This window comes from Mytilus edulis, chromosome 7 (genome assembly GCF_963676685.1).
Source record: "Mytilus edulis chromosome 7, xbMytEdul2.2, whole genome shotgun sequence".
NCBI classification, from domain to species: domain Eukaryota; kingdom Metazoa; phylum Mollusca; class Bivalvia; order Mytilida; family Mytilidae; genus Mytilus; species Mytilus edulis.
In genome coordinates, this window is record NC_092350.1 from 22,971,791 (window position 1) to 22,996,156 (window position 24,366).

The 24,366-nt window shown below is 32.6% G+C and overlaps 3 protein-coding genes across 4 annotated transcripts in view; 1 reads left to right on the forward strand and 2 right to left on the reverse strand.

Moving 5' to 3' along the window:
- The window catches only part of LOC139481042 (X-ray repair cross-complementing protein 5-like), a 39,740-nt gene extending 27,365 nt beyond the window's left edge, over nt 1-12,375 (forward strand). Inside the window, exons 14-20 of the mRNA XM_071264093.1 lie at nt 487-575; nt 1,224-1,352; nt 4,094-4,205; nt 4,721-4,882; nt 6,147-6,244; nt 10,561-10,656; nt 11,890-12,375. Of these exons, the coding sequence (XP_071120194.1) occupies nt 487-575; nt 1,224-1,352; nt 4,094-4,205; nt 4,721-4,882; nt 6,147-6,244; nt 10,561-10,656; nt 11,890-12,006 (803 nt within the window). The 3' untranslated portion in view covers nt 12,007-12,375. The remainder of the gene's footprint in view (nt 1-486; nt 576-1,223; nt 1,353-4,093; nt 4,206-4,720; nt 4,883-6,146; nt 6,245-10,560; nt 10,657-11,889) is intronic.
- A 1,970-nt stretch (nt 12,376-14,345) lies between these two features.
- LOC139481043 (dual specificity protein phosphatase 3-like) lies at nt 14,346-18,801 on the reverse strand. Of its 2 annotated transcripts, none has more exons than XM_071264094.1 (4): nt 18,763-18,801; nt 16,990-17,164; nt 15,818-16,041; nt 14,346-15,094 (listed from the first exon to the last, which is right to left on the reverse strand). In XM_071264094.1, the coding sequence occupies exons 2-4, from the start codon at nt 17,112-17,114 to the stop codon at nt 14,880-14,882; spliced, it is 564 nt and encodes a 187-aa protein (XP_071120195.1). In that variant the 5' UTR covers nt 17,115-17,164; nt 18,763-18,801; the 3' UTR covers nt 14,346-14,879. The 2 variants fall into 2 exon arrangements, with proteins under 2 accessions (XP_071120195.1, XP_071120196.1); XM_071264095.1 differs by lacking the exon at nt 18,763-18,801 and adding an exon at nt 17,888-17,970.
- Nucleotides 18,802-21,796: 2,995 nt separating this feature from the next.
- On the reverse strand, nt 21,797-23,147 carry LOC139482815 (uncharacterized). Its single transcript, XM_071266862.1, has one exon. The coding sequence runs from the start codon at nt 23,006-23,008 to the stop codon at nt 21,893-21,895; it is 1,116 nt and encodes a 371-aa protein (XP_071122963.1). The 5' UTR covers nt 23,009-23,147; the 3' UTR covers nt 21,797-21,892.
- Between the last annotated feature and the right edge of the window lie 1,219 nt (nt 23,148-24,366).

Sequence of the window (24,366 nt, forward strand, 5' to 3'; positions counted from 1 at the left end):
TCATGAATATTTGATTTTTGGGCTTTGCCAAGGTCTGTAAACAAGCATATAGGAAATTTGTAATTTTTTGAACATTTAAATTTGGTCTACTTTTACCAAATATATGAAAATTAGTATCCCAAGAATTAAAATGAATCCATAGTAACAATGTTATAACTGGAATCTTGAAAATTCTATTATTGATATTGCTTTTTGCTGTTTGATCAAAGAAAGGATGATGACAGTATGTGTGAAAACTGATAAACAAATCATTTTCCAGAGCCTTAGTCTGTGATATATTATTTATTCACAGTTGAGTTCTGCCAATGAAAGGTAAATAAAAAGCAAGAATCATTAATTCCTTGGCAACATGTAGAATTTCACTGATAATTTTGTTACTAAGACACTAAAATCTCAACGCCAAAGTTTTATAAATACATATTATTTATAAATGTATATTGAAAATCTATTGTAAGAGCCAGTTACATCTATATTATGATTTTACAGGGTTTTATTTGATGGGTTTTAAACCTAGAGCCAGTCTAAAGAAATATTACCATGTAAAACCAGGACAGTTTATATATCCAGATGAAAATGTAAGTGAAAAAGAAGTGTTAATGGTTTTGGTTCTGACAAACTCTTTATAATATATTTTCCCTGAAAAACTTTCACCTGTTCTTAAAATTTCTTTTTAATATAACAAACAGGAAGAAGACATTATGTTTCTTTTTTTTCATATGGATGTCCATAAGTTTTTATGTGATGGCTAGGTAATCATTCAACAGAAATTTAGATTAGTCTAGAATGTTTACACCTTCAATAGACTATTTCATATAACCAACTTTTGACTCGATATTATATTATTTTTTTACAGGTTACCTACTCTGCGGAAAGACATTTTGGTACTCGGTCAATTAAGAGAAGTCAAAAGAAGTAAAATCAAACATATAATTGGTGCAGTTTAGGGGGAAAGTGAACTGTTTTCTGATGTACCGATTAAATGCTTGAATTTACAACTTCACAATGCTCTAACTTGACTGAGGCTGTCCTACCACACAGTAGGTAACCTGTCGTATGGTACAATTCTGCTCTAATTTATAGTCTTCACAAGGTTTTGCTGCTAATATAATTTTTTTTATGGCAATATTTCCTTAATTGCACTAGTCTTTTTTAAAACAGATTTAGATTTAATTTATATTTTTTCACTGCTTATAAAGCCATTCTCTCTCCCCCCTTTTTTTTAGACTGTCAGTGGAAGTACAACACTGTTTTCAGCCTTGTTGAAGAAATGCTTGGATAGAGGAGTGATGCCTATATGTAAATATATTCCTGGTAAAAATTTCCCACCAAAATTTGCTGCTTTAGTGCCACAGGTCAGTTCTTATTATCATCTTATTTTATCTTTGTTTTTAAATGTTTGAGGACTATATTTGATTGCTTTGATGTGATAAACCTATCATAAAATTTTTATTTATTGCAATTTTGAAAATTATACTTTGAATGCTTAAGATTTTTAAAGAGCAAGTTATTTATCTATACTATTAAACCAGAAGACCTCATTTTGTGTGTCTCTTCTCTTCCTTCCACAATAAATTAATCATCATGCCTCTGTGTCCTAAAGGTAACATGTATTGTCACATTTGTCATCCATTCTTATGATTATTCAGTTTGGGTTATTTTGGGAGAAAAACGAAAAAAACTGCGTCCAGATATTTTTCCGTCAATGGACAAAATTTTAAGTCTGACAAGACATCCGGTTTGCGTTTTTTTTTTTGTACTTTGAAGTACATACAAAAGACCATGAATAACGTGTATTTGCTATCTGCTATCATTTTCAAGTTTACTATCCACGGCGGTCACTGAGTTTTGTAAATAGAGAGGGTCTATATAATATGTCAATGACCGCCATGGATCGATTAGTAAATTGAGAGTTGATAGTAAAGAGCAAATGCACTTTATTTATCTGTTTATAGTAATGTAAATGCTATAGAAAAAAATTATAGGAGTTTTGGAGGAAAAACATTAGGAGCCAGGCTAGAAAAACAATTGTCATGTCCCTAAGCACCTATAACTTTTGATACTTTTCTGAAATTCTTCAGTCATAAAATCTTTTAAAAAAATTCATCGAGTCACCAAGTATATTAAATAGAGAGGGTCTATATAATATATCAATAACCGCCGTGGATTACGAACTGAGAATTGATAGTAAGTAGCAAACACACTTTATTTATAGTAATGTATATTCTCCAGTTATTTTTTTTTTTACAGTTTACATAAGCTCTATTTCCCCGCGATTTTGCGGGTGTGTTCTAGTCTACTTTAAAAAAGATAACAGTATTGTTGATCAATGAAATGGAAAACCTTAACATATTGACAAACAAACAAAAAATGAAAAGAGGAGTGAAAGATACCAGAGGGACGTTCACACTCATATGTTGAAAATAAACAGAAAATGCCATGGTTAAAAAGGATAAAGACTGATAGTCAAACAATAGTACATAAAACACAACATCTTAAACTAAAGACTGAGCAACACAACTCCCAGTTAAAACTGGGGGTGATCTCAGGCGCTCTGGAAGGGTAAGCAGATCCTGCTCCACATGTGGCACTTGGTTGTGTTGCTCATGTTATTATAAACTCGTAGATAGGTAATAGGTCACATTCGGGAAAGTTTCAAAACTAGATTTTTGGGATACGATTGCTTTCAAGCAATCTGTAGACTTATACCGGTGGCTCAGAGCAATTTCCCTCACGTCAATCGTTTTATTCTAAACATTAAGGAACATCTCAGATTCATATGATTGTCTTGCTTTAAAAGGTAAAAACAAACAAAGGGATTGAACTTAATCAACTTTCCTATAATGTTCTTTTCATAATCTTCATGTTTGATAATTCCCTTGACTTCGATGCATGTTTTTAACAACACGGAAAATCAGAATTAAGCAGTATTTATATTTAGTGTAGTTATAAATTTAGAAACACGTCAGAGGGAATTTCCAGTTTTGATAAAATGTGAGAGTTCTCTGAATACCGATAAATCTATTTCTGTCATATAAGAACTGAAGTGGAGTTTTTCTTATATGTTACCGTTATGAAACTGATATTTGAGATTGTACTTCCATAAAGAAATTGAGAACCATCTAGGTCGTTTAATAAGCAATTAATATATCTTGCCCCAGGGTTTGATTTGGAAATTATGCGCATGCGTATAGTTTTCTTGACTTTAAGGGGTTTTAGATTGAATGGTTGCTCTGGATTCCCCACTCAATTAATTAATTTATAACTCATCGGATCTTTTCTATGAATGTCTGCTATTGAGGGTTATTGTTGTTGCATAATTTTAAATCATATGCATCATTTAGATTAAAATAAATATATTTCACATCTTAGAACACCCCTTCAGGCGAAATGGAGTCTTCCATATTATCGTTTCGAGTTCTTTCCCTTCCGGCAGTAACTTCCGTGAATTCTGAATATAAACAAGACGTCGAGTATTAGCTGGTTCTGTCAATAAACGTCGTATTATATTAAAAACGAATGCAATTTAAACCGATAAATGTGTACGGAAAGGAGCCATGATGACTGACCCAAAGGAAATTAAATATTTAAAGAGTTAGGAATGGGGTTCCTCCTAGAATTAACGTAGGAAAAAGGTGATAGATACGAATTGAAATCTACATCTACATCATACGACGATCGATCAGCACATTGATGACTATACGTCGGCGCATCGATAACAGACACTTAATAAAATATAATGTAACCAATGAGTGAAATAAAATACCTTCTCTGACATCTCTCACTCTGAGTCAGTCAGTGACTGCTGTGGAAAGTAAACTTGGTATTGATAGTACAAAAATAAAACACAATAGACCTAATTACATTGTTCATACACTTTTACCCGGGTTTGGCTATTTTGTAACTATTTTACATGTCTGTTTGTCATTTGAATTAGTTTTGAAAATAATATTATCCAGCTACATGCATACATGTGTCAATGAAACAATGGCAATCGTATCCCTCAGAGCAATCTGCTCTTTGATTTTCAAGTTTATTACAATAGACTCTTTTGATGATTATTTTAGTTCCAATCATTTTGCGGACATGTTTTCAGGAAGAAGAATTAGATGAGCATAAAGTGCAGATAACTCCACCAGGATTTCATGTCATAATTCTGCCTTTTGCTGATGATTTTAGGAAAGTTAAACTTGATGAAACAGTTAGAGGTAAGAAAAATTTGAACCTTAAAAATGCTTTAAATTAATCTTTATTACTAATAAGAATTGAAAAAAAATTGGGGTTGTAAGGGTTTTCACTTTAGAACCCTATATCAGGTATAGCATATTGCATGGGTACATCCCTTTTATTTTGTTAAGCTTTAAAAAATAAAAATACTTAAATGAATATGAGATTATAGATAAAAGTTTACTTTGGACATTCATTTTGGCTTAGTTTAGGTGTGTTGTCCACTTCAATTTAAGTAATTTGACCTTTCTGGGTTCAGCATAAAATAATTGGACCTTTGTGGGTTCAGCCTGATATAATAGTGGTTTTTTGGTTTCAGTATTCATGTCATATTCAGAATTACAGACTGAAAAGACTATTTCGTTCTTTTTACTGACAATTCATATTTTTTTACTGACCAGGAACTTTAACATGATTTTGATCTGTGAACCAGATTCTATTACTGCTAATCAGAAAAGAATATAAACATTTTATTCCTTTTACTTTAATTTTCCAGCAAATACAGAACAGATAGACAAAGCAAAGGATATGATAAAAAAGTTAGCATTTACTTTCAACAGTGAAAGCTTTGAAAACCCTGTATTACAGAAATACTGGAGGAATATAGAAGCTTTGGCATTAGACAGAGATGAACCTGAAGAAATGGTGGATTATACAAGTAGTTATTCTTACATTTTATATTAAATATCACACTTAGAAACCTAATAGCCTTGTATTTTGTCTTTTTGGTCTTATTTATATTATCACAAAAAATAAGCAACATTGAAACGACTTATTATGCAATGGAACAGTCTGGGATCTAATACAACAGTAATTATTATGTTAAGACTAACTAGTAATATATGAAATGAATGAAGTCAGAGAATATAAGAGATTTTGTAGTTTTGTTCTTTACATTGGTTATATTTTCTATTTTCTCACTTATTTGAAAGAACTGTGCACATTTTTACAGCTTCCACTAAGTCTAAGTGGCAAGGGCTTGCAGTGTGCACTTGTTCATCCTTCCATCATTCTGAAAGCAAACAGTTGCTATATGTTTGTTAAGTTAGATGTGATTTTGTATGACTACATCTTATTGTACTTAAGGATGTACTTAGGTGAGCTAAGGTAAAATTAAGTACATCAATAATTCAAAATTGATACTTTAAGCTGGAAGAGTATTAGTTAAGGATCAAAATGTCATGGAGCTCCTTTTCAAGATATTTGATTTTTAAAATATGGCGGGAAAAGGCTGACTAGGACTTTTACCTTATATTTGCATTGGTATTATATGGGTCTCAAATCAAAGGAAAGAAAATCAAGAATCTGCTTAAATTTTGTCAAACAACCTTTTATGAGCTATTAAGTCTTCTGTTAAAAGATAAATAGGTGTAATGGGGCAAAATATTTTACCTTGTATCGTATGGAAAAAACACCAAGGAACCCGAACATTTGACACTTATTCCAAAACCTCACCTAAGTACATCCTTAACTAACTTTAGGTGGATTGACCTCCCATTGACAAAGAAAATGTCATGCAAATTTTGCTTTTCTACACTTTTTATGCCCCATTTATGGGCATTATGTTTTCTGGTCTGTGTGTCCGTTCGTTCCTCCTTCCGTCTGAATTTCAATGCCAAATTAGAAATTTTTCCCCATTTTCACGGTCCACTGAACATAGAATATGATTGTGCAGATGGGGCAACCGTGTACTATGGATACATTCATGTTTTATAGTAACTTCAGATCAGGAGCTGATTTGTTAAACATTAGTTTTAAATGACAAAATTGCATTAATTCTGGTTGAAAGACTTTTCGAAATAAGACAACAGGCTGATGCTTTCATGTCATGCCAAAACTTAGTTTTATATATAAAATACGAAAAGCAATGTAAATTGTGTGATTATTTGTAGTTCTCTGTATTAAAAGTAACTTTATTTCAGTGCCAAATGATGCAGGAATGACAAAAAGAGCAGGGAAGTTGATAGATGAATTTAAAGATCTGGTATTTCCTGCTGGATATGAACCTGGAAAGAAAAGGGTATGTATCTTATATTAAAGTTAAAAGTATTTATTTTACTGTGATCACATTCTTAGTTAATGTCAACGCAAGTTTAGACTGGCTAAGCCTTTCTACATTTGAATAGTGTAGTTTGTTATCAGAATAGTTTATGGCAGTTAATAATAGAAAATATAAACTTGTAATTTACAAAATGAAGGATCAAGTAATAATATATGAATTCCATTTATAAATTTGACTCTTCTATAATTGCAACATTTTGTGACAAGACAAAGTAAACTGAGCATAAAATGCTCTCTTATATTTGAAAATGCTAATTTGAAATTTAGTTAAAAGTAGAAAATTAAATTAAAGTGTAAAGACCTATATTTAATATTTTACACATTTTTCCTTGTCTAATTTTTAAAGGAAAAAACACTGAAAAAATCATAACGGTATGTTAGAATTCACAAAATGGACAACTACATGTACAAATATTATAAAAGTTTAAATTCATTCAAATTTAAATTTCAGGGGTTTTGCATTAACTTGACTTTTACCTTCTGTAGAATTGAAACATTTTATATTTTCAAACTGGTCAGAGACCACAATTGTCGTCCCTTGATTTTCGTTGTCCACGAATGTAGTCCCTAGTGTGGACAGTGTGTTACTTGCCAATTTTTTTTACATACCCCTTCCAAATGTATTTCTCCATGTTTTATGCCTCAAATAGTAAGTCAAGGGATGAAATGACACTGTCAAAAAATTTGGGTAATGAATTTTAAAGTAAAGTAGTGATTTGGTCCAGTTGAAAAAGGTTAAAAATTAGCACTTCGGAAGCTGTCGAAAGATTTCAAGACCCCTTAACATAAAATTGTCCATATTTTGAGTTAGAGCCGATGAAGTTTTCTATAATTTTGATATAATTTGTCCCAAAAGTAGTACGACACACTGTAAAAATTTTATTGAGAAAGCGCAGGTGGGATTTTTTTAATTTGCATTTATTGTCTAAAAGAAATGCACTACGAAATAATTGTGGTCTCGCACCTACTAGGGAATTCCAAGTTAGTCTTATAAAAAGATGAAAAATTTATTTCCTTACAACTTTACATTGCATGACCAATTATGTCCAGTTTTTTTCCAATTCAAGGTTAATGCAATGCAGGGGTGTACAATTTGAACCAAATAAACACTGTTTACTTTTCTATTATCAATAATTTCTTATATCAGTAATTTCTATAGAGTTTTGATGCATGGTGGGAAGAACTGCTATCTCATGCGTTTAAAAAACTAGGTTTTCTATTAATAGCCTATAAATCAGCACCTTGACCCCCATTTTTATGCCCCACCTATAATAGAAGAGGGTCAGTATGTTTTCTAATCTGTGCCTCTGTTCGTCCGTCTGTTTGTCCCCCTTCAGGTTAAAGTTTTTGGTTAGGGTAGTTTTTGATGAACGACATGAAGCTTAGTATACATGTTCCTTATGATATGATCTTGCTAATTTTAATGCCAAATTAGAGTTTTGACCCAAATTTCACGGTCCACTAAACATACAAAATGATAGTACAAGTAGGGCCTCTGTGTACTAAGGACACATTCTTGTTTTCTTTTGCAATCAACTATGATTCAAGAATGTTGTATTTAAGGGGGTACCAAATACTTTGACTTAAATAGATTTGGCAATTTTTATAAAATTTTGAGAAAACATTTATTTGGCTTGTTAAGAAAAAAATAAAAATTTTAAGAAATTAGAATTACACAATTGACAGGAATAATGTCATTGGATATATAACAGTTTGACAAACACTTATTTTGATTAGTGAGAAGCTTGATTTCTCATTGGGTAAAAATGTGATTGAAATGTTCAGCTGATTTAAGAGTTATCTCTCTTATGTGTTCTGTTCACCATTCAATTGGATGCAAAAATAATGGCTGTGGACTATTTCTAATGTGAAACAATCATTTTTTATATGACCGCAAAAAAAATTTGCGGTCATTTATTGGTATGACATTTTGGTCCCAACAGTTTAGGAATTAGGGGCCAAAAATGGGCCCAAATAAGCTTTTTTCTTGGTTTTTGCACAATAACTTTAGTATAAGTAAATAGAAATCTATGAAATTTAAACACAAGGTTTATGAACACATAACGAATGTTGGGATTGATTTTGGGAGTTTTGGTCCAAATAGTTTAGGAATTAGGGGCCAAAAAGGGACCAAAGGGTCCAAAATTAAACTTTGTTTGATTTCATCAAAAATTGAATAATTGGGGTTCTTTGATATGCCGAATCTAACTGTGTATGTAGATTCTTAAATTTTGGTCCTGTTTTCAAATTGGTCTACATTAAAGTCCAAAGGGTCAAAATAAAACTTAGTTTAATTTTAACAAAATTTGAATTCTTGGCGTTCTTTGATATGCTGAATCTAAACATTTACTCAGATTTTTGATTATGGGCCCAGTTTTCAAGTTGGTCCAAATCATGGTCCAAAATTAAACTTTGTTTGAATTCAACATAAACTGAATTCTTGGGGTTCTTTGATATGCTGAATCTAAACTTGTACTTAGATTTTTGATTATGGGCCTTGGAGTTTTCAAGTTGGTCTAAATCATGGTCCAAAATTAAACTTTGTTTGATATCAACAAAAATTGAATCCTTGGGGTTCTTTGATATGCTGAATCTAAAATATTTAGAATTTTGATTATAGGCCCAGTTTTCAAGTTGGTCAAAATCAGGGTCCAAAATTAAATTTTGTTTGATATCAACAAAAATTGAATCATTGGGGTTCTTTGATATGCTGAATCTAAACATGTATTTAGAATTTTGATTATAGGCCCAGTTTTCAAGTTGGTCCAAATCGGGGTCCAAAATTAAACTTTGTTTGATTTCAACAAAAATTGAATATATGGGGTTCTTTGATATATGTTGAATCTAACCATGTATTTAGATTTCTGATATTTGGGCCCGGTTATCAAATAGACAACTTTCGAGTTTGATGCATTTCCGTCAAAAACTCTGGTTTTAGTCAACGTCATTTGTGCGTTTAGGGGCGTCGTCACTTCCGTTTCAATGTTGAGCGAGTGGTTGGAAAACTATAATTCTATATTGTACGAATTATTCAGCAAATTAAATTCTCAAAATTGACAATCAGCACTGCTGTCATTAGGGAATTGTCATTAAGTACCTACAGAACAACCATTATTTCTAGTTTATCCTGCACAAAGACGATCACTAAGACGCTTGATGAACGTAAATAGTGCAGGGATACAGGCGATCCCCTCTATCTGGTAAATGACGTCATAAAGGCGCGCATAATTGATGAGTTTTTGCCGGTGACAGATGAACTCGAAAGTGGTCTATTGGTCCACTTTGAGGTCTAAAGGGTCCAAAATTGAACTTTATCTGATTTCATCAAAAATTGAATTCTTGGGGTTCTTTGATATGCTAAATCTAACCATGTATTTAGATTTTGGATATTGGACCATAATAGATAAATGTCCAATTTAAAATATTTAAGTTTTTCTAAGTTTAAGTTCTTAGACTACATTCATTCTGTTTCAGAAACCTATGTTGTGTCAACTATTTAATCACAATCCAAATTCAGAGCTGTATCAAGCTTGAATGTTGTGTCTATACTTGTCCCAACTGTTCAGGGTTCAAACTCTGCGGTCGTATAAAGCTGCACCCTGCGGAGCATCTGGTTTTAAATTTGAGAACAGTTTTTCATAACTATTTATCCCATTTTCCACAAGCTTTGGGAAGTCAGAATGAAGAAGTCAAAAGTAAAATACCAGTTAGTTATACAGCAATGCAATTTTCCAGGATGAGGAATATAACGTCGCTGTTATGCAAAAACCTCGTATCTAAGGTTTTGATAATTTTACACCAGGCAGTAAAATCTGAAATCTTTTTTCGATTATTTAGAATTTAATATGTATGTTCCGCTGTATGCGAAAATATCTGATCTTCTAACCAATCAATTACCAAGACGAGCAAAAATTTCTGCACCTATATTGTATTTTCATTATTTTTAAGCTAATATATTAGCTTTGAGAACCTAAAATTGATAAAACTGTACCTGTAATAATGTCAGCTGCCGTGCAAAATTTTTTTCTTTTGAGATACGATATTTTTGCACAACAAAATGTCTCACCAATCCGACTACACTTTTTCGTCACATGTCAGAATTCGGGTTGATGATTGGTTAGAAGGTCAGATATTTTCGCATATAGTGGAACATACATATTTAATTCTAAATAATCGATAAAAAGATTTCCGCAAAATGTTGAGATACGAGGTTTTTGCATAACAGCGACGATAAACATAATGCAGCTCAATAATAATACTGCTATCATTTTGTAGAAAGCAGGAGCTGCTGCAGACCCTGCTGCTAAGAAAGCTAAGACTGATGGGGCATTGGCTATGTTGGATGCTAAAACAGAGGCTGAAAATGGAAGGGTAATGATATATAATTTTATATTATTTATCAATGTAACTTCTTCTGGTATTTATTATTTCTCTGCTTTTGATACACTGTAATGAACAATTTGATATGTGTGTACCTTAATTGATAAATACAAAATATAGCAAATTACTTTTTCATTTACCAGTTCCTGTAAAATCAGATATTTTTGCGATTTTGACATAAGGAATTAAAATTTGAGATCAGAACAAGCTGTATACAGATTTTAAGTTATTATTGCGATACTTACTAAGTCAGACTATTTGCATTAATCATAGCCTTGCAATAAATTCTGAATTTACAGTTATTTGACTTAAAACGTATATTTGTCTAAAACTTTTAAAATAGAATGAGATTTTGATATTTTCATAGGCCACTGCCCATTCATCCCTGGTTATATATGTATAGACGCCTTCAGGTACAATTGACACCATGTTGTTGGTCTTAATTTTTAAACTGCAAACTGCATTCATTCGAGATGATATTTGTTATTTAGCGAATCAAAAATCTTTCCACAAAATCAGTACTGTCCTACCTTTTGTTGTGATTATATGTATAATCCTGACCTTCACATTTTCCAAGATAATTTTCATTGTAAATCCGCCATCATGGTTTCTATGAGGATACTTTATTTTCATAACATTCCAGGGGCGGATCCAGCCATTTTAAAAAGGGGGGGTTCCTAACCCAGGACAAAGGGGGGGGGTTCAAATTACATGTCCCCATTCAAATGCATTGATCGTCCAAAAAAAAGGGGGGGTTCCAACCCCCGGAACCCCCCCTCTGGATCCGCGCCTGCATTCGTAACTCTCCGGTAAAATCCATGTCATTGATGTAAAACACTTTCCCATGCTTTTTGCATGTAAACAATAAAAATGATAAAAAGATCCCAGTGACCCGAGAAAATAAACTGAATGTGAAACTCCAAGGCAACACTTCCAGTAATAACAATGTCGGATTCCACCATTGAAAATAATCTTGGACAATGTGAAGGTCAGGATTATACAGTTCAAAAACAATTAAAGATAGGACAGTAGTAGTTTATGGAAAGATTTTGATTCTACTAATTGAAAAACGTCATCTTGAGTGAGCGTGGCTGGTAATTTAAAAAATTTTGACTAAAAACACGGTGCCAATTTTACATGACGGCGGCAACAGTTGATTTTGTAAATTATTGTCTGTCTAAATGAAAATTTCTTCTTGCTAATCACTTTATTTTATATTTGTAGTTGGGCAAGCTGACAGTAGCTTTGTTGCAGGAAGTATGTAAGAAACAAGGAATCACTCCAGCAAGTAAAAAGAAGGCTGATCTTATTGAAGCAATTAATGATCATTTTGGTGTTTGATACGTCAAAGGGAAGAAACTCTTTTGTATGGCAGCGTTATTAATGAGACCAAATCTTTTAATCTGTAATATGACAACATAGACATGAAAAGGAATTGAACTTTGTACTTTTAATAGACAAATCATCTGACATTAGGAAGCAGAAACTCTTTTCAAAGTTTATTACTGATTGAAAAGTTTTCATTGAGATATTTGTCAAATAGATTATGAAAATTTATGCTAATATGTAAAATTTCAGCTGTAGTTGCTTTCTATTAGATTTTGTATTGAGGCTATTTTTGTAAGAAATAGAGAGGCAAGATACTGTATCAGTGTTAATGCTTAAATATTGTTGAGTATTGTGAATGATTAGTAAACATATATATTTGTAGTTTGTTGTTATTTAATAAAGTATAGGTGGGCAGGTTCATCCAGGATGGCAGGCTGCTGCCAATCAAGTGTTCATGCATTTACTTATGAACCGTTTAACCAAAACTTTTCAAATTTTAATATGTTGTTACTGATGACAAAATGGAGGTTACCTTTGATATTGATGATTTTCACTTTCACTGTTCAGGATTTATGGTTCTTGAAAGAGTAAAAAATGGTGTTTCCAGTTGTGTCCAGGCTGTATATAGCTCAGAAACCATTAAACCACAGATTTCTAAATTTCAATTTATTGTTACTGATGACAAAATGGAGGTCAAGTTCAATATTGATGAGGGACTTTTACTGTTCAGGAATTATGGCTTTGTGATATTGAAAAATACCTGGATACAAAGAAATGTTTAAATATCTGGTTTGCTTTCACTCTGACAGCTTCTTGCTGTCATAATATTATAGCTTCTGATGTATTAAGGTATTAACACCCTTGGCTTTCAAATTTTTTGGATCTTAGCATTCCTGATAAAAGTTCATTCCAAAAGGCACTTTGTACATATACAAATTTATAAAGTGTTTTTTCTTCATAAAGCGTAAAGATGAATAATTTTGCATTCTGGGCTTGGGAAAAACAAAAAATCTCTACCAACCATTTACAATTGAGGAGTAATAAAAAGAATTGTCAACACAAGGTCAGAATAATTAATCTTTCTGCAGACTGTTCAAAGTGGTATAAGTACAAACCAGGGTAAATTTATATCAAATTGACATGTATTTAGTGTGTTAGAAACACACTATTTTGCTACTGGATACATAGCAGCCATCAATTTCTAGTCCTTTCTAAAGGTGCTGTATCTGCCATGGCAGTTTTTATATTGAGGTAAACTTATTTGTAGAGTGAACTGTTTCACATGTAGGTATGTTGCATTCATTTTACATCTACATATAAAAAAGATATATGTGCTTTGCTTGCCATGTTCCTCTGACATAATGTGACAATAAAGGACTAAATGTACTATCAAATTATGTGGATATAAGCAACTATTTAATAGGTCAAAATACTGACTATATTGTAAGTAAGTGCCTTTAACAATGAGCAAAACCCTGTTTTATTAAATTAAGAATTGAAATGGGGAATGTGTCAAAGAGACAACAACCCGACCAGAGTAGAAAACAGCAAAAGGCCACCAATTGGTCTTCAATACAGCGTGAGTGATGTTCATTTGAAGCAAGCTTAGTACTGAATAAACATTCAGTTGATATTTTATAGTGTGACCTTATAAGTGTTTCTTGTTTTTTATATAGATTAGACCATTGGTTTTCTTGTTTGAATAGTTTACAGTAGTCAATTTTGGGGCCATTTACAGCTTGCTGCCATGCTTCGTTTTGCAAGCTGTACTTTACCAATATTTGTTTACCTTAACAAATTGTAGCTTGGATTGGAGATTTGTCTCATTGGCACTAGTACCACATCTTTATGAACTGATATAAACTGAAATGTTTATGAACCAGATACTTTTTTTTCTGGACAAACATTCTTAAATGAACCAATTTTGAGTTGTTCTTAATAAATGAGTTACACTGGTTGACCAAGGTAAATCAAAATCAATAACGTCTTTGGACCATCAGTTCTTTTTAGGACATCATAATATAACCATTCTGACATAAGAAATTTTATGGAAAAACCTCAAATTTTAAAAAGTTGCCTATTGTTGAATCTGTGACTACCACTCTCCAGTCCCACATGAATTTGTTTGGACAGGTATTTTGGATTTTATATTGAAGCTGCCCTTGGTATAGTACACTTACACACAATATAATATTATATGATTCTACACCCTATTTAACTTAAGATGTGTTCGAGTGCCAATTGTATTCATGTCTGTATTTGAGCCTTTATATTACAAACTAGAACATCATTTAATTTGCATGCAGAATTGGAATAATAGTGTCAGTGCTGGTCAACATAACAACAAAAAGTTACAAATACAAAATTGTTTATTGACAAAAAAGAACAAACAATTGCACATGGTTTTTAAAGAAATACAGAGTAAATACCCCAAATTGCACAAACAAAATGTAAATAAGTATTCTTTTGGACATGATTAATATATTTGAGAACATTCCATTTCTGAGATCACGAATCACAACAACCATGATATAAAAGTTATATAAAAAAAAAGCATGAAAGGAGATTGAATAATAAAAGACATGTAAAAGTATATATTGCTTATAAATAGAAACCATATTGAAGTACTGGATTCAATAGTTTAAACAATATGCAAAGGTGTCAACTAAACAGATATCAGATTATAGGCATGTTAGAAGCCTTCCAATTTTTTCCCCAAAATTTAAAGACCAATCTCCTGACAGGGATGTTAAATTTCCCATTCCCCCTGCCACTATTTACCATTATATATGTGAGAGCTTAAACAATTGTTACATAAGTACAAAAAAATAATATAATGCACATGTCCAAATGTTAATCTATTCAAATTCAGAATTGTCTATTCATCAACTTGATGGTATACCAAAATGTCCAGCTTTCTTAAGAGTTTGATTTAAATCACAGATCTGTTGTAGAAATCCTTCATTTGGATCAATTTCTCGCTTAGCTCTGACAGTTCGTACAGCTTCTTGTGCTGTCATGTGACATTTTATCATAAGATATGCAAGAACCAATGTCGCTGATCTGCTTACCCCTTGCTTACAATTTACCATTACTTTTCCTGGAAGAAAAGATGACATAAATTAATCTATATCATTAAATTTGAGTTACCATTCTTAAAACTATTATAATATGCATTAAATACTTTAAAAATGTTGTGGTTTTGACTAAAAGCTTGAGGTTTTAGTTAAGATGCATGTAAACAGGTTCTGAACATGTTAACAACACATTGTACAACCACTTAACCTTAGAGAAACAGATTTAAAAACAGTAAATTACTAAATTTGAATGGTTTTACACTAGTAATTTTTTGGGGCCCTTTATATAGCTTGCTTTTTCGGTGTGAGTCAAGGCTCTGTGTTGAAGAACGTACTTTGACCTATAATGTTTTACTTTTATAAATTGTGACATGGATGGAGAGATGTCTCATTGGCACTCATACCTCATCTTCTTATATCTATAAAGTCTGTAAAAGAAACTACCGTAGGTGTTAAAGAATGAGTGACCTATGGTTTAATCAAAAGATAATAGATTCTTAATTTAAATAATTTGTATGAGAAAATAATCTGAACTATTAAAGTATGCTTTTTTTTCCCCAATAAACTGAAGCATAAACCATATAAGTCCACTTTGTTAGACTCAGGCAAGGTACCCAAATATTGGTTTAACATCTGTATACTACTATCCCATTCACCTGCCTAAAATTTCCAATTTTATAATTTCCTTTGAGGTCTACTTATGAATTACAAACGATAACCATATTAAAATGATAAATATACTTTACCGCCACTTTTTAATCCCTTTTCTATAAAATCTGCTCCTTTCTCAAAATAAATGGAGAGGTCAAAGTTCATTTGATCTGTAGCTTCTAATCCAAGATACTCAATGTTAACTTTATGGTACATTACATCGTTTCCATTCACATGGTACTTGGTATCCCCCTGTGCCACATTAAGTAGATAAGTTATTCCTAAATTTCTCAGGCCTACTCTGCTTAGAGCTATTGTACTATGAAAAAAAAGATCAATTTCAAACATACATGCATTGCATCAGAAAACAAGCTGTTGTTAGTTTCTTCTGTTACCTACATGTATTCTAACATTAGGCTTAGACTTCTTTTAAATTGAGTTTTACTGTGGGTATTGCTATCTATTTGTTTTATTCTATATTGGCAAGAGGTATAGGAGGAGAGTTGAGATCTCACAAAACAAGTTGAACCCCAATATATATAGTGCCTGATCCAAGTCGGGAATCTCTGGCCATTGTTAGTCTTGTATGTTTTTTACATTTAGGTTCATGTATAAGCTTCATAGTTTAGTGTGTTACCATTTTCTCTGAACTAGTACATTATGTATACATTTTTGTTTGGGGCCTGCATAAGCCTGCATCTGAGTGCTGGATTTTCTCACTGTGTTGAAGACTATTGGGGGCCATGAGCTGTTATCTGTTCTTTGACACATTCCCTGTTTCAATTCTCAATTATCTTCAATTTTTTTACAATGCATAATAATTTAACTCATCTATGAAGCTGGTTATATTATATTAAGGATCTTTGAAAAAACTGAAGAAAAAAAAAGATATACACATCAAAGAAACTTCAATGATTTTTTTTCAATTTTGATATAAATATTTTTAGGCCTTTGATGCTAATAACAGAAGTTGTAACTTACATGTATGGCTAACCTAAAAAAAAACTTGTAAAATCATGACTTGTGCAATAAATCACTACTACTGTCGATTCATTTATTTTCCGGGGTATCAATATTCATGGAATTTTGAAAACATGCATTTTTTCTTGGATATTTGAGGTCATGGTTTACCAATCTCTGCATACAAAGCCTTTTAAAATTTGTAATTTGTTGAACATTTGAATTTGGGGTTCACCTGTACCAATAAAATCCAGTAAAAATTGGTATCCAACAAATAATTAGGAATACTCAGTTATTTTTCACTTACTCCTCTCCGAGATATAGATTTGGATATACTTCATCATAAGCAGTGGAGGGTAACATTGTAAGTCCACCAGTTGGAGCAGTGATCACATTTTGAAGTTCATCAACTGTACATTTTTCTTCATCCATTTCAATTGTTTTTCAACAAGACCAATTGTAATAAGTCACATTATTAAACACTGCAAAAGATAAAATAATATTTTTTTTCAATAGAGGACTCAAGACTGGCAAATTCAGTACTACAATAAATAGATACATAAACATACTATTTGCACAGTATAATTAAGACAAACTTCAAACATAATAGAACCTTGGCTTAAATTGCATTAATTGTTTATTTGGTTTCATCTTGAATATGAACTATTTGCCACTGGAATTAAAGCAAAAACAATACATTCTAAATTAATTAAATTTTATAATAAATGAAATTATCTTATCAAAGCAGAATTACTTACCACATGTATATGACAAAATACTTTATTCTTCAAAAAGTACATTTATAATAATTGCATGTGATGCTGTTCAAAGTGTGATTTAATATATATATTGTAAATGTTTTATACATATGTTTACAAAAATGAAGGAATTTTGCACTGAAAAACTTAAGGAAGTTGTTTCGGCGTGTCTAAATATTTGGCTTTAAATTCATTCTATTATGTCGCTAGAAATTACAGTGTCATGTTTATTTTATTTCTTGAAAGTATTTCATAGATGATGATGATGATAATGATGATGATGATGATGATGGTGATGATAGATGGCTTCTTAGTGTCCTTATTTCATAGATTGTGTGCCTCACATGCATATCAAAGTATGTGTTTACACTAGGAAAAGTATAACTATAAAAGTTACTTGTATATTAGTCCCACTGTCTAAATTTACAGTCACAGACTCACAGCTACCTTTAACTTAAGTCTGTTACAGATTTACTGATACGGGATACAGGTACATGTATGTATAATGACCTTTAAATTTCGATATGTTCCTTAAGGTTTATGTACCCTTCTGTAGCCATTTTTGTACGAACTTTTCAAACTTCAATTGTATCAAAACTACAGATATAATGAATAATAGAGATAGGCCATTTTGTACATATTCCAAGGGGAAACTTGATGCAAACCATTATTTTTTACTGTTCCATTGCATTTAATAGAAAAAGAGGACTTTGTGGCAAATAAATCAAGATTTTTATAGAAAATCCACAGCCATTATCTTTGTACTTTCATATTTGGCAATTTGATGACTGATAGATATAGGATTATTGCATGCAGTGCTAGCATTGATTTCCTTAAAACAAGTTTATAAATGTAGTTATTGGTTAAGACAAGTATAAATATGGCCAAAATCAAGTACACCTTTGAGGGTGCGCTCGACTTTAGTGACTCAGCACGAGGTGTTTTGGAATTTACAGGTTACTTAGAACTTTTTGTAAAAAATAAACACTAGCACATCATAGAAAATCAAGTGAGTAATTTATGTTTCAAATTTTATAACAAAAATCTCTGTATTAAAGGCTGTGGATTTTCTATAAAAATCTTGATTTATTTGCCACAGAGTCCTCTTTTTCTATCAAATGCAATGAAACAGTAAAAAATAATGCTTTGCATCAAGTTTCCCCTTGGAACATGTACTAAATAACCTATCTCTATTATTTATTATATCTTTAGTTTTGATACAATTGAGGTTTGAAAAATTCGTACAAAAATGGCTACAGAAGGGTACATAAACCTTAAATAGTCTGTAATATAAGATAGATTTTTTGGCAAAGGAAACTTACCAAAACAAACAAAACGAAAGTGAAACCGGAAACGATAACTAAAAATGGTTCGGAGACGGACTACTTGGGTATTCCGGAAAGAAGAAATCTGTTAAAACTCCGCTCGAATCTCGCTGAATAAATATGAATCACAAAATTCATCATGGTCCTCCTAATGTTCATCCCTTAAATTGTAATTCCAATGATAGAAGAACATGTTTTATATGAGGGTCTGGTTGGGTTTACAGATTAGAGAATAATGACCAAGATATTATGAATAGGCCTAGAATTTTGGCTGTTGGCAAAAAGACCTTTGAAAAGAACCCATCTATACATATTCAAAATTCGAACCTCACATGTGAAAAAACAGTAAAATTATTAGGCATTGAAATAGACTACCAGCTAAATTTTGATGTTCATATCAGCTCAATCTGTAGGAAGGCATCACAGCAATTAAATGTTTTAAAACGTTTCGGCTCAGTTTTGGATAGACTTAGTAATCTTACTATATTTCATACTTTTATTCTTAGTAAATATAAGTTTTGCCCTTTGGCATTGCATTTTTGCACTGAGAAAAATTCCAAAAAACTAGAAAAGGTGCAGGAAAGAGCTCTCCGTTTTGTGTATGAGGATTTTACCAGCTCCTACGAGGACCTCTTACTTAGAGCTAAGGTGCCCTCCTTGCAGATCAGACGGATAAGAACAATGGCTCTAGAAACTTTTAAAATTATAAACAACATAGCTCCTGTGTGCTTACAAAATTTGGTGAATGTCAAAAAATCTAAATATTCTTTCAGGTATGTAAATATTCTTGAAATTCCACAGGTAAAGTCAACTCGTTACGGTAAAAAAAATCGTTCAAATTTGCTGTTGCTACTTTATGGAACAGCCTTCCAAACCATTTCAGGACTGAAAACAGTTTTTCACATTTTAAAAGTCTTGTTCAGTCCTGGAACGGTTTGGAATGTCGCTGTCCTGCTTGCAGATAATTCTTGAGCTGTTTATCATGTATGCTGCTTTTGGTTGCTCTGGTCCAATCTAATTAAAAACCGATCTCTCATCGCTCCTGTGTCTGATATGTCGCGTGGGAGCGACATATCAGAAACAGGAGCGATGAGAGATCGGTTTTTAGTTAGATTGGCTCTGGTCAAGCCTGTTTTTACTTCATTCGAAAATTTGTTGCTTATTTTTATTGCATGCTATGTATGTGAGATGTAGATATTAAAATAAAGGTCAGATCGGTTCTTTTCATATTGTAGTGTAAAGAACTGGATTAAATCAGATCGATCTCGATATATCTTGCTTGTGCAATTTAAACGCGAACTGGTCTTTTCAAAATCGATTCAATTGCGTTGCCAGTGTAGACGGGGTCATAGGTCAGTTAGCGTCATTTTATATGACAAAGAAAAGCGCGTGCCACAGAATTTTAAAAATACAGAAACTGAAGACCCAATTCCAGACCCTCTGTGACAATAGTTCATTGATTGACCCCTTCGATTAAACAAATAAATCTTGAAAACATGACCCCCCCCCCCCTTCAAAACATCTGTTTTCTCCAATAAATGTGAACTCTAGTTCAAGGGAAATCTTGCTGTTGGCAGTGTTATGTTATAAAATCAGAAGACATATATAGGGCTGCTCTACTTGTAAACTCGGTGCATGTATAGTATATATGATGACACAATCTAAACGATGACAGTCAAACAGGTTTTATCCAGCCTGAATGATCATCACTTGTCTTCAAAAGTTCATGGTCGTTGCTCTCGCATGATATAGATATTAGCAGATGTGATATGAGTGCCAATGAGATGACTCCATCCGAGTCACAATACTAGTATGTAAAAGTAAACCATTATAGGTCACAATACGGCCTTCAACACGGAGCCTTGGCTCACATAAAACAGTAAGCTATAAAGGGCATACAAAATACTAGTGTAAAACATTTCAAACAGGAAAACCAACGGTCTTATATATATATAAAAAAAAACGAAAACAAGCATACTTATGAACCACATCAACACACAACAACCAATGAACGTGAAATTCCTGACTTGGGACAGGTGGAAACGAATGAAGTGTGTTTGAATGTTTTTATAGGTACCAACCTTCACCCTTACCTGAAACAATGGTTCGACATCATCAATAAATATCAATATGCACGAAATATTTGCCACTGGAAGTTGAACTACCAACAAATCAATCATTATTATTTGATTGCTTAAAATTGTGACTGGTTGTTGGTGTGTAACACCACTTTCTGCACAAAACGATGTGGTTATGTCATGTTGTGTTTTTGTGAATGAGGAATGCGGAGCACAGAATCATGTAAATTTATATAAGAAAGTATAAATGTTCATTTTGATGAATTCTTTTTGAACTGGTTATTTGTGTCGTCGGATTGTTGTCTGATTATGGTAAAGCCGAAAGATTGTCACAATTCGGAGTCCAAAGCTGAGTGGGTGATACTTAGGAGATAACTGTATTGTATTTTAAGCTCCGACGGCATCAATTGGGGATTTGATGGTCGCAAATTAAGTTTACTGGTAAACGGGTATTTGCGACCATCAAATCCCCAATTGATGCCGTCGGAGCTTAAAATACAATATTGTTATCTCCATTCTAATGAAACTGACAGAAAACAACGTTAAAACATGTATTTAAAATCTGTCATATGCCGTCTGCGCTTGCGCGTACGTCCCATAGCATCAATTGTCAATTGATGCCATGTAAGAAAGTGACGTTATCCAATCAAAATGAACGTTACAAACGTTGTTGCATTAGAATACGGTGTGGGAAGTCAATAACTTAAGCTTCTGTGTTTTGTAGAACCCATCTGAACTTTAGTTAGTGTAAATGTAGTCTTGGAAGTAGCGTTTGTTGGTTTTGTATTAACGTGAGTTGTTGTGTAGGGTAGGTCGGACTATAGAAGATTGAGAAATAACGGGAAAACTTGACCATGGTTACAAACATGTTATTCATAAACTGATGCCCTGTACGAAGGTCGAAATAAGGTGTTTCTGTTTAAACAAATAACAAATTTTAGTTTCATATTTATTTATTTTGCACAGTGATATCAAATCATTAACAATAAACAATAACATTAATAACAAACAGTAGCACTAGATTAATAGTTCGATAGTCACTATATAGTTCATAACATTTTCTGCATAGCACGGCGACGTTTCTGACGGGCAATCTCAGTCAATGTACGTGTGTTGTTACTGCGGTTTCTTTTGTTGGCGAACCACTTCTTGACCTGCTCGACTGTAACATTACCCTGTACTGCTATCTGGTCAATGATTGTTCCTGATGGGTATGGATGTTCTAGATGATTTTCGTACCAGTCTTCCATCACACGGATAGCTTTCTTTGATAGTTGTGGGCGTGGTTTGATGATGGATGGTTGTTGTCGGACGACAGCCGTAGACTCCTCCAGAAGTGTTAGGCTCTTCTCTACTCTTTCCATAATTTGATGTAACTGTGTATCGAAGTATCTGTTGAGTGATTTTTGGTAGTCGGCATAATACGGCTGCTGATGCAGAGTTCGAAATCTGTCGGTTTCTACGATGGCTGCTTGGTACCGATAAAAGTTTGAAAGCTGTTTGACGTCTTGTGGAAATCGTGGCTCCAACTTGCTGAACCTCGACTGTAGTAATTGTTCTCTGTAGAATACATCTGGTTGTGGTTGAGTTGTCATGGTCAACATCAGCGAATCAGGCATTGAGTTTGTTGTAGGCTTACATTCTTTAGCGAGCGCATACTGCAAATCTCCGAAAAATGGGTTGCTTGCAAGTGGGCTGTCTGGTGGTGGTGATCCTAGAAGACCAGATAGTGAATCGTTGAATCTGCTGTCACCACTCGGACTGAAGTATGAAGGTGTCGTCTGAATTGGTGATGGTCGACGCTTGTTAGTTGGTGTAACCATGGCTGCAGTTGACTGGAACTGACATGACTTATGGTATGCATAGTTGCTTGATATTTCATGGTTGTTATGTGCAGGTGGCGGAACTTCAGTAGACTGGTACTGGCAGGATGGTTCTGAAGCACCTTGATGCTGATCTGTGTTGCTGCTAACATTGGTACCAAGGTATTGATCTAGACAACAGCTATCATTATCACTGCTTATGTCGTGGATGGTGGCAGCGACAACATCTGACAGTGTAGTTGTTGGTGTCAGAGTAAGAATATCTTGGTCGTAGATGGCAGCACTGGTAGTTGAGTTTTCCATATCAAATTTTGAGAAGTTACTTTCACAATTGGAAGACATTGAGTGAAAGATGACATGATGGCAATGAGTAATGACAGGGTATTTATTTGAGATGTTCCTGTCAGCTTGGGGTTTGTTCAGTGTTTCTATTGGCCAATCAAAAGTAACGTGATTGCTCAGATTAAAACAATCTCATTTCATTGGTTTGTAATAAGTGAAGACTTAAAATCTTGTCAAATTTTAATCAAACAATCATAATTAATCAAATTTGATTGGCCGTAAAAGAAAAAAAAAAGAAAAGTGAACTTTGAAAACATTTGCGGACATATCAGAAAAAAACTGTAAGACAAAAATAACTTAAAACTGACGTTTTCAGAAAATAAACATAAAAAATATACAATTGAGTTAATCAAACACTATAATCCTTTAATAGGGAAAAATAAACGGAGAGGTGGTAAATAAAATGCATATAATAAATGCAATAGTGATGTCAATTTAAACAAAACAGGAATGAAATGAAATAAGTTAAAAATAAATTTGCTATTACAATTGAAGTAAAGGAACACTATTTTAATTGTTGTTTCTTCATTTTTGACATTTACTGGGAGTTAAAAGCTTTTAGGTGAGGCTGAGTCAAAAGTCTCTCTAGTAGCGTATACTTTTACTACCTAAAATATTTATTACAAGCTGTGTTTAATGTGAAAATCTGTTTGGAACTTTTCAATGCCGAGACTTTAGACCATAGTACTTGTGTATTCAATAATTATGGAAACATTCATAGAAACTGGGAATGTTCACAGAACACTTGCATGTGCAATGTAAAACTACAGTCGGGCAAAAAACGTTTGTCTGTTGAAATTGTGACTGCACTATCCAAATAATTACGGCGGTCTTACATTGTATTTTTTGTTATACACTGTATTTGTTGTTATACATTGTATTTGTTGTTATACACTGTATTTGTTGTTATACATTGTAAATGTTGTTATACATTGTATTTGTTGTTATACACTGTATTTGTTGTTATACATTGTAAATGTTGTTATACATTGTATTTGTTGTTATACACTGTATTTGTTGTTATACATTGTATATGTTGTTATACATTGTATATGTTGTTATACATTGTATTTGTTGTTATACATTGTATATGGTATTATACATTGTATTTGTTGTTATACATTTTATTTGTTGTTATACGTTGATTTTTTGGGTTATATTTATAGATCGAATAACTGATTCAGATAAATTCAAAATATAAAACTGACTGAGAAATAGTAAAACATGGTAGAGAATATATATATATATATAACTATCATATGATTTTGCTTGATTCTCCTGAATATAAATCATTTGGACTAATGGTTATGATTTATTGTACTATTTATATTTTCCATGCCAATACACAGTTTTTTTTT